Source organism: Acanthaster planci, linkage group LG05, assembly GCF_054643075.1.
Source record: "Acanthaster planci isolate LZ-2023a linkage group LG05, COTS_SCS, whole genome shotgun sequence".
NCBI classification, from domain to species: domain Eukaryota; kingdom Metazoa; phylum Echinodermata; class Asteroidea; order Valvatida; family Acanthasteridae; genus Acanthaster; species Acanthaster planci.
This window is the reverse complement of record NC_141781.1, coordinates 10970319-10981652: the sequence shown is the minus strand read 5'-3', so window position 1 is coordinate 10981652 and position 11334 is coordinate 10970319. Positions and strand designations below refer to the sequence as shown.

The following is an 11334-nucleotide window of genomic DNA, read 5'->3' as shown; positions in this document are numbered from 1 at the left end:
AGCGCATGATCTGTAACCTTTTTTTTTTTGACCCAGGATGGGACATGACGTCATGTCAGCCGATTTGGGAGTGCAATTTTTAACCAACGCGAAGAAACTGGAAAGGTAGGGCTTGAAAAGTCGTTATTTTACGGATTGCTAAGAAATGAAATTCGCAAAAAGTGGAGCAAGAAATAACATACAGATTAAGTGTATATTTGTTTGTGAAATAAAGGGAATCGGTGTCCATTATAGAGGATGTCCGCCCATGGCAACAGGAAGTGTCTCGTCATGCCCGATTTTTATTGACCGTTTCAGTGCTGTGTATTTTATGGGACCACACGATACGATACACAGCCAGTCAACATTGATGAGGTTGGACTGTTAAATATTTGTTGAAGCGTAAACCTTTGCTAGCCGTCTGTTATCACGCAAGTAGCACCACTTACTCGTATATAAAGTACAGTCTTTATTAAAAGTACAATGTACATATACCGGTTTCTTTTCATTCAGTGCACCATCTATTTTGCTGCTGGTTTCTAACATGTTAAACATGTTTGTTATTCATGTTAATCATAGGTAGGCTATGGCTTGTAGTTCAGCATGATCAGGCCAGAGGACCGCTTGCCAACAGAGTTCAGCATGGTCATTGTTCGGCGTACATGTAGGCCTAACATTAGTTACCAATGTAAAATTTTAAATATGTGATCAGGTGCTGTGCATGCTAGACATGCTCGCCTACTGCTACACAAACAGTACCAAAGTCTTTGCCAAAAACTTGGCCCAAAAGAGTAGCGGACATGAACTTGAAGGATACTTACATTGTACTTCATCTGACATGTTCAACCTGTTTCTACTTCCACTCAAATAATTAGTTTGCCCATTTATAGCGGATATTTTGCCTGTATCAGTTTGCACTTCATTTGTAGCCAAGGAACTGATACAATTAGTAAGTTCACCTTCAGTAAACATGTACATCGTCGCTGCATGTTATACAAAGCATTAACAGCAAACATCATTTTTCAAAAGCCTGATTTAAGTGTTTTTATACGGTACAAGCCAACATGGACTGGCAGCATGCTTGAAAGTACATGTTAATTTTTCCCATATATCAAAAACCTCAGGCAAAAATGGTTCGGAACCCACAAATATCTTTAACTAAATTTTGGCCTTGTTTAAATTTTTGTTTATCCGGCACATTCAGCATTGTCTCGAGCACATTATTCATAGAAAAAAAATTGTGATGTTCACTATTTATGACATGAACTTGAAGGATTGATGGGCAAAAGTGATAGGCTATTAACCTCTGTGCACTCATTCACTCCTACGAATGTCATATTAATGGAGTCCAATCTATATTTGATGTTAGTATTAATTTGCCCATATTTCCTCCACACTAAGTTCTGTTCTGCTGACAGAAATATGCAGTTACTCAAACGGTATCTTGATTGCTTTTGTTTATTGGGCAGTTTTCAATGGTTCTCTTTAATTGCCCAATGTGGAGGGATAAGGATAATATCAGCGCCTTTGAATTATAAAGAGCGTGAGATACCGTACATGTATATATACTGTGCACCTGATACCTTATTAGTATCCTTACTAGTGAGAGTTCCATATGGATATCACTAAGTTTCCTTTGCAGTAGTTTATTAGCCATTAGAAAGTGATGTGTCCTAAAAAGTCAAATTTGGCAGAATTCACATTGTTTGGGAAAAGCATGTGCAATGTCAGTATGAGACTCTGACTCAGTACATGCACATTAGTTGTTTGAAAAGAAAATAGCTGTATACGTGATTTGTGGTATTGAATAAGAGGAGATGCTCTCAAACTTTAGATTTAGTTACCAATGTAAAATTTTAAATATGTGATCAGGTGCTGTGCATGCTAGACATGCTCGCCTACTGCTACACAAACAGTACCAAAGTCTTTGCCAAAAACTTGGCCCAAAAGAGTAGCGGACATGAACTTGAAGGATACTTACATTGTACTTCATCTGACATGTTCAACCTGTTTCTACTTCCACTCAAATAATTAGTTTGCCCATTTATAGCGGATATTTTGCCTGTATCAGTTTGCACTTCATTTGTAGCCAAGGAACTGATACAATTAGTAAGTTCACCTTCAGTAAACATGTACATTGTCGCTGCATGTTATACAAAGCATTAACAGCAAACATCATTTTTCAAAAGCCTGATTTGAGTGTTTTTATACGGTACAAGCCAACATGGACTGGCAGCATGCTTGAAAGTACATGTTAATTTTTCCCATATATCAAAAACCTCAGGCAAAAATGGTTCGGAACCCAGAAATATCTTTAACTAAATTTTGGCCTTGTTAAGATTTTTGTTTTTCTGGCACATTCAGCATTGTCTCGAGCACATTATTCATAGAAAAAAAATTGTGATGTTCACTATTTATGACTTGAACTTGAAGGATTGATGGGCAAAAGTGATAGGCTATTAACCTCTGTGCACTCATTCACTCCTACGAATGTCATATTAATGGAGTCCAATCTATATTTGATGTTAGTATTAATTTGCCCATATTTCCTCCACACTAAGTTCTGTTCTGCTGACAGAAATATGCAGTTACTCAAACGGTATCTTGATTGCTTTTGTTTATTGGGCAGTTTTCAATGGTTCTCTTTAATTGCCCAATGTGGAGGGATAAGGATAATATCAGCGCCTTTGAATTATAAATAGCGTGAGATACCGTACATGTATATATACTGTGCACCTGATACCTTATTAGTATCCTTATTAGTGAGAGTTCCATATGAATATCACTAAGTTTCCTTTGCAGTAGTTTATTAGCCATTAGAAAGTGATGTGTCCTAAAAAGTCAAATTTGGCCGAATTCACATTGTTTGGGAAAAGCATGTGCAATGTCAGTATGAGCCTCTGACTCAGTACATGCACATTAGTTGTTTGAAAAGAAAATAGCTGTATACGTGATTTGTGGTATTGAATAAGAGGAGATGCTCTCAAACTTTAGATTTGTGGGTCACTTAAGTGTCATCTCACTACTGTTAATTTCTTTTTTCTCGTAAATGTTCAGGGTGCCTTTAACAGACGTAGCTACGTGGATCTACCCATGGATATACTATAGCAGTCCTCATCGGTGGGGATTGGGTTCCAACTCGGATATACCTTGGTAGCTGTGGAGTGATATGTTCTTCAAGTGACAATAAATCATCGCTTGGATTTTTTTTTTCCGTCATTTTTTTCTGTTGGCCAACATCACTGATTTCCTGGAAATGATCTGCCTTGGAACCTATCGACACATTTTGTGCAGGATGGATTGTCGGACAGGTTCAAGCTAGTCCTTTTTCTCCCCGTCCCGTCGTCCGTGTTCAGTTGTGGCTGGAACCGCACAGCGGCTTCAGTGGGTGTGTTTTTTTCTGTTGATTCTGTTAGCGTCGGACTCGGAGTGAACGGGACTGCTCAAATATGCAGACCAGCAGGATGGAGAAAGTGGACAATGACCCCAAGCGGAAATCCAAGGCCAGCAGCCGGGGGTCGCATCAAACCAGGTCCAGCAACCCCGCCAGTACTGGGGTGCTGATGGTTGGGCCCAACTTTAGAGTTGGAAAGAAGATTGGCTGTGGGAACTTTGGCGAGTTGAGACTAGGTGAGTGTTCTCTGGCTGAAGAAAAGCCGCACTTTTGTCTTCCGAAGCAACTTTCATTTTTATAAACCACTCTGGCAAGCAGGATTGAAAGGTGTTTAGCTGGTGTGACAGGCGCACATGTATGTTGCGCATCCTGGTGTAAATTCCTTGCTGACCGATAGACTGACCTGGTGATTTGAAGCTTCTCCTGCAGTGATACCCCATATTCATGCACTGGTTGTATTCGCAAGTTTAATGCCTCTTCAGAGCGCGAAATTAGACCAAAAAAGTGCTCGGACAAAATGTCATAACACAATCAATTTTGTTCTGCCATTACCAGCTTTTGATCTGCCTTATATTATATAAAAGGTAGAGTTGTGACGTGCACTGTCAGGGGTCAAATTAACTTTATTTCCTGGTCCTACCAGAACTGCACACACAGCCGCATCGAGCAATCCTTGTTCAGGCGAAGGCCGCGACAATTTTTTTTTTTTTTAGTTTGCCCGATCGGGCAGGACATGTCATAAATTTGCTTGCTCGAATTGGATCAACACTTACCAAAGATTTCTCAGAATCCACGATTCTTATGGTTATTTAACTTAGGCCTACAGCATACATGCAGTCTTTTATTAGGCAAAAAAAAAGTTGTGCTACGCAAGCCTCTCAAAAATTGGGTCAGTAGGTCGGAACATTTTTTTTTGCTTTGGGGGCAATTTTTGTGCTGATTGAATGGCATCAGTGGGGTGAAAGTTTCCAAAAGTTTCTCAAAAAGGATGAACACCTGTCTTAATCTACGTAAAAATTTTTACGTACTGCAATTCGCAAGAAAATTATGAACAATTCACACAATCACGATGGCAGTCACGACGGCAAACTGGCCAACAATGTCCGTGTATCGCGTGGTAAGCATGTGTCATGCATCCAGACCAGCGGACATTAAACCTTGTGCCATGAGCAGAACAACCTCAAATTACACTCATGAACACAGAAAATACAGACATAAATAAGAGACCAAGTTATGTGAATTAACTTGCAGAAAACCTCTTGCAACATAGCATCCATGTCTTTCCGGCCTGCAGCCTTTTGCATTCGCAACGTGTGTATGGCCAATGAAGAGTGTTTATGTACAGTACATTCAATACATGTACAGTACAGACTGGTACTGGTTGCTACATTTCCATCATGCATTCTTTTGCATGGGTGCGGCACGGTGCGAACCAGAGCAGCTTCGTTTAATGCACAAAGGTTCGCGCACAGTTTTCACCACTGTGACAGCAAAACGTTGATGTTGACGACCCGCAAAGAATTATAGAGCAATTTCATGTCTGTGCAAGTAAAGTCTACATACACACATGGCGCTCGGTGTAATTAACGTAATTCTGACACAAAACTAATAATAAATGGGACGCCATAATCCCATATATTGTGTTGATATTTTAAGAGCTGTTAGTGATATGTTGGTCGGACAATTTGTCCGAGCATCTTTGATTTTGTTCGGACAAACACAATAAGTGCTCGGAAAAAGTCCAACCATAATTTCACGCTCTGCCTCTTTATCTAACAGGGTGTTGTGGTTTGAAAGAATCACAGACGCCTCAAATTAATGACTGTGGGTACTGAGCCACCATGGTAATGGCATCCCTTTGGACTGGGTATTTACAAGTTTGCAATGTGCCTGGATGTATCAAGTAAAAGAATCCGTGCAATACGTCATGAGTACAGTACCAGCTGTTTCTCAAATCCTGAGGAACCATCTTATTAACCCTTATCCTGGCCTCTCTATGCTTTCTCTGGGCACCCTGACGCATCCTGCTGGGTTGACTACAGGGTCTGAAACAGTCTGAAACCCCCAGAAATGCATAATTTGCCCACTTTGTAGTTCAACCTGCGAGTGGTCAACAATAATGAACAGGCCCACATTTAGCTTAAAATGTTTGCTTCTCCACTGTCTGGTAGAAGAGAAGAGATTGCCAGTTGTCTTCTACCATGTCTACCCATACATGTACCGGTAGCGCCTGTGCACACTTTAATATTCTGCTGTTGTAACAGTTTTATCTCAAAGAACTAAACCCTTGTAATGCCAAGTGTCATCAGTGATGATGAAAATTTGCTAGTAACCATCTCTGGAACAGTCCAGCTCACAACAATAATTTATACTTTACATGTAAAAATTTACATCTCCGAGCACTAGACACTTTATTACTGGATGTAACTCCAGTAGTCCCAGTTGGTGGAAACCTGTATGCATTTCAGTCTTCAGGTTTTCAGGGAAAACAAGTGCTTTTGGATGACCACATGGTACACCAAGTGCAGTACAATGTACAATGTAGATTTTTTTTCAAATGAAAGTTGCTGTTTGCAAGTGATTCCAATTCTCTAGGAACCCTACTGACCAGGATTCTCTAGGAACCCTACTGACCAAGATTCTCCAGGCACCCACTGACCAGGATTCTCTAGGAACCCTACTGACCAGGATTCTCTAGGCACCCTACTGACCAGGATTCTCTAGGAACCCTACTGACCAAGATTCTCTAGGCACCCTACTGACCAGGATTCTCTAGGAACCCTACTGACCAAGATTCTCCAGGCACCCACTGACCAGGATTCTCTAGGAACCCTACCGACCAGGATTCTCTAGGCACCCTACTGACCAGGGTTCTCTAGGTACCCATTGACCAGGATTATCTAGGCACCCTACTGACCAGGATTGTCTAGCCTAGGCACCCTGCTGATCCCCGTAGAATAAAACAACAGCAAAAGTGTGGAGCCTGCTGAACATGACAGAATCAAACAGCTAGAACAAAAGGCCTTTGTTCAATGTTCACATTGACAAAATCCCACAGAAAGTGACCACTATTTGATATTGTCAGTTAAGCATGGTTAGGGTTCACTTAAAAAAAATACATGTATAAAAAGTCATAACATGCCATGTATTGCACTGAATATATGTACGCACATGCACAAACATACGTGTACATGTATGTACATGTATGTCACTTACATGTAAGTGCATGGCGTGCCATTATTAACACACACGTGTTCTCCCCTGGATTGGGATCACAGCCAAGCAGACTGATTGCACCACTGGTCTCTTTCCCTTCCCTCTTCCACTTCTGTTTTACTCTGGTATCAGGACATCTCTTTTTTTTCTTCTTTTTTTTAATGTGGACATCAGAATCGAACGTACGCATTCATCCAATCTGGCCTGTGTGTGTGTTGCCGTCATCATTCCCCGTTGAACTTTGTCTGGGTGTTGCCAGGTTGGTAATCAGATAACACCCTACCGGTACATGGGTTTTTCAGGATGGATGGACTTGTCCTTGTGCGCTGCCAACATCTGAATGGGTCTTATTTTGGGGTAGTGTCTCTTACCCTGTACATGTACAGATACATGTAACAATGGCCGTTACATGTATAGAAATGCATCTGATAAATATTGTGCTGCCCTGTGTTATACCGGGACTTGCCTGACATGAAGTACATTGGTTTTTATCAGGGAAAAAATCTCTGGTTTCTGGTCAGGAGCTGCTCCAGAAGTGGTGCGGTGGCACTGCTTTTTTTTTCAACCCTCACTTGTGGGGGGGGAATGATGTACATGTACATAACGCACGATGTCCATTGCAACTGCATGCGCACAACACTAAAACAGACTGGCCCTTATACTTTCTATTGTGAAAAAGCAATTTCAGTTTGGACATACATGTATGTAGGCAGGACATAAGATCAACTCATCTGGTTCCCAGATGTACATGTACAATTGTACATATAAATGTATAATACAGAAATGATGTCATCTGAAAAAGAGTGCCTGACTAAATGTACGGGGAACTAGAGGGACTCCTTTACTGATACTGTGTATCAAAAACGCGTTGAAATTACGGAGTAGAAGGATTCTGTTTGGACATCATTTTTATACCAAATGAAAAACTTTTTTATTCTGCCGACGTGCAGGTTTTCGGCGATACGCATGCTGACCAGAAACTAGAGACTTTTTATTTGGCTTTATTTATGAAGAACTTCACATCAACACTTTTTGCGACTAACCACCATTTGACAGGCCATAGTCAGATTGTGCAAGTATAATTGTGTTTCAGAAACCGTGATCTATCGTCCATGTTTGAGAATTGGCAATATCCACAGAAGAAAAAAAGGAACAAATGAAAGATTGTCATTGAATCTTTCAAAGCACCAGCCAATATGGATTCTACTTGGGTTTTAGCAGGACTCTAATTGATCTTGAATTATTTTATGCTGTTTAATTTGCGAAAGACAAAGCTGAACATTTCACCAATCTTTAATGCCACGTACCGCTACATAATTAAATTCCTAAATCCATAGACTGTTGTAAGATTATGCCATATTTCACCTGTGCATTCTAATATTGTACAATGTCCTTGATGGAGAAGCATTTTACCCATTTAAATGTTAGCACCGGTAATCTGTGGGAAGGAATGCGAGCAATAATCAATTTCTTTTAATTCTTAAGCAACTTTTCGCCAAATCACTCTGAAAAGTGCTGATAGGAATGTTCATGGGTCATTCTGTGGAAAACGAGGCTGTCAGACATGCAACTGCCGTTTGTTTTTTCAAATGCACTCTTCTTGATATTAATACGCAACCCCATAAATTTCTTCTTTTGAAAATGGAATTTCAGCTGTTCGTGGAGAAAGCCTGACAGGATGTTTATTGGGAAAAAAGAAGATAAAAACATGAGAAATTCAACAAATACTGTACACAGTTCGTCAAACTTTGCATAATGCGTGCAGCTCTTGGCACTTGTGTATTCCACATAACTGCAAAATATAAACCAGAACCCCTTCCCCACCCCGCCACTATACCACAACAGCCGCAGCATGGCACCAGATACATGTTTGAAATGGTAAACTACTTTTTTTTTCCAGATTTCTAGGAATTCAAAGCACATGTAGACATTTGCCCAATAAAATTCATATTTTTTACATTATAGGGCCTAGTACCGGTATTTGCTTCTTTGTAATCAGTTGACGTTGGATACTCTAAATCAAAAAAGCTGCTGGGGCATTTTTTTTTCTCCCTGTAATTTTTTCAAAATTGCAATTTATTTATGACGCAACCAATCACGACACATAAATACGTCAATCGCGGAAATGAAAAAAGAAGTCTTAAAAGAGTGCACACGTCTTCCGTGGAACAAATAAGGAAAAGTGTCCATACACGTCATCTGGTTTGGTTAAGTAATGTACACACCAGTATATGTAACAGTTGGTGTATGAGCACATGTACATATTTACATGTACATACCGGTATGTACATGCAAGTCACATCAGGAAGGCAAAGAAAAAGGCAGGTTGTCACAGCATTCGAGTACATGTACAAGTACGTTACATATTCTTGTGCACACACCAACTCCACAGCGTAAAACAGAAAGCTTTCTTTAGCTGTTATTAATTTGATTACCCATTGACATCTGCTGGGAACATGGCATACATGTACATGTACTGAATATGAAGTGGGGAACAGATGTTTGTAAAATGTTGTGGTGGGACGTCCAGATTTCCTGGAATGAAAAGTACTTGTATACAGTTGGGAATGGAGATCATTTGTCCCTTTAGAAATATTTTTCTACATGTACCTTGACATGTTGAACCTGACACAAGTGTTCACAGTTACCTAAATTTCACCCCCTCGAGTACAAGTCAGCATTCACTGCATGTATACATACATCCTTGTGCACACAGCAACTTCACAGCCTCCAGCATTCAACCATTGGCGGTGTTATTGTACTCTGTAAACTCCAAAGCATGAATCACCTCAACTGGCTTACAATGATTACATGTGGTGTGATTGTCTGGCGTCGACAATGGGCTACTTGGGGTTGCTCCACCAAAGCAGAACACACCCATGACGGCTAGCAGTCTAAACACACAACTTGAAATGATATTGATACCAATGATAGAACCCTCATGATTTGTGACCATTGGCAACCAGGTTTCATGTCCAAATTACAGAACACAAAAAAGAGATTTGAAATTTATGAATTAATTTTATGAGTTTAAAAAATTTTAAGTAAAAATGTGTGTTTTAAAGATGACTGTAGAAATCGACATTCTGTACATTTTTTTTAAATGAAACTGCTGTAACTTGTTTCAATTTCATTTTCCAACAGGTAAAAATTTATACAACAATGAGCATGTGGCTATTAAATTGGTAAGTACTTACATTTAGTTTCAAAACTAAATGTTTTTCTTTATTAACATTTACACAGTTTAAATAACAGTGAAGAAGGAATTGTTGGGAATCAACAACTTCAAACAAACAAACAAAACATTGCTCAATCCACAGTTGGTCTTGGGACACTTTGTATTTGTTCAACTCCTTCGGGTGTCCTTTTCCTTCGTCCCTTACCAATCTTGTCAAGCGCATAAATTTAAGAAAAGGGCGAATCAAGACATTAGAGAATGAAATACACTTAGGTCATGGTGTCATCAGAGGTAAAGCTGAAGTTACAAAGAAAGAAAGTGTGCGGGTACACCATGGGCAAAATCTCCATTGGGGAGAAATGTTGGCTCAGAGAGGAGCGGTTGGTGAGAAAGGTCTTCAAACAGGTTACTCTGTTCGTCTTCAGGAAACCGCTAAATAAAGCTGTTGAACCTTACTCTTTTAATGGTTTTTGCCCTTGATATCTGGAGGGACTCGCATGTACCGCTAGTGTTGGGATGGGTTTAGGTTTGGCTGCTGACGTTGGCGCCAGCTCAGACCGCATTAGGAAAGGACGGCAACAGGACTGTGACCAAGATCAAAACAAAAACATGATGCGACTGGTCCAGACCCGCAGTTGCCTCGCAAATTGGAAGGGAGGGAAGGAAGAACATATTTAGAAGTACTGTGCATTCTCTGTGGTTTCCTGTGTCGTAATAGTGCACCGTGCTGTCCAAGTTACCAGAGGGACGGCTGTTTGATACGCCGTTTCCTGTCAATTAAACCCCAAGTGCCATATCAGTGTGTGTATATATTTGTAATTTGGGTCTTTTTACCCCCTGCAACAATTTCTGTGGCCTGCCAATTATGTTTGATGGTGCACATGAACATGATGGGGGGGGGAGGAAAATCATGGTTTCCTAAATTATGTTCATGAATAGTAATTGACATCATTGACATGAACAAACACATCTGCTCTGTGGGAACATATCGAACACCTGTTTTTTCTTGATGGTCTTGTAACATGTATATTTGTAGCTAGCTACATGTACATGTTTTTGTCAGGAAGTGTTTTGTTGAGGTTTAGATCATGGAATACTTGTAACTTTACACAGAATTTAGAGGCTTTTTGATAAAATTACCTCCTGGATCGGCACTTTTGTTACACAGGCATAAAATTTTTTTTGGGGGGGGGAAGCAATATATACTACACTGTTGAGCTAATGCATGCCATGAGAGAAAAGTTTGTTAACCCTAATACCTCAATGATCTGACAAAACAATTAGTCACTCATAAGTTGATGGACATCTATTAAATGACGTCAGATCCTTCTTTGAATCAGCAAGGGTTAAAGCACTGTGTACTTGACTTGATGGCGTGGACAAGATGTCATCAGTTTTGAGCATGGAGCCGTGTATTAAAAAGAGCAAGCTTGTGATTTTTTTTTCTCACAAGCTCTGACGTCACATGTATGCCAAGCTTTTAAAAATGACACCAGAGTTTGGTAAAATCCAATGTCAGTACTGTTCTGGCAGATTTGTACTAATGTGTAAACGAACTCCACTCCAA

General features: G+C 40.0%; 1 protein-coding gene across 6 annotated transcripts in view; it reads left to right on the top strand.

The window, feature by feature from the left end:
* LOC110981061 (casein kinase I-like) overlaps positions 1-11334 on the top strand; it is a 67844-nt gene that overhangs the window by 247 nt on the left and 56263 nt on the right. The window contains exons 1-4 of one of the 6 annotated variants that reach the window (XM_022238282.2): positions 87-105; positions 559-643; positions 3037-3609; positions 9734-9774. In XM_022238282.2, coding sequence (XP_022093974.1) covers positions 3429-3609; positions 9734-9774 — 222 coding nt within the window. In that variant the 5' untranslated portion in view covers positions 87-105; positions 559-643; positions 3037-3428. The other 5 variants (XM_022238251.2, XM_022238292.2, XM_087136540.1 and 2 more) reach the window with 5 other exon arrangements.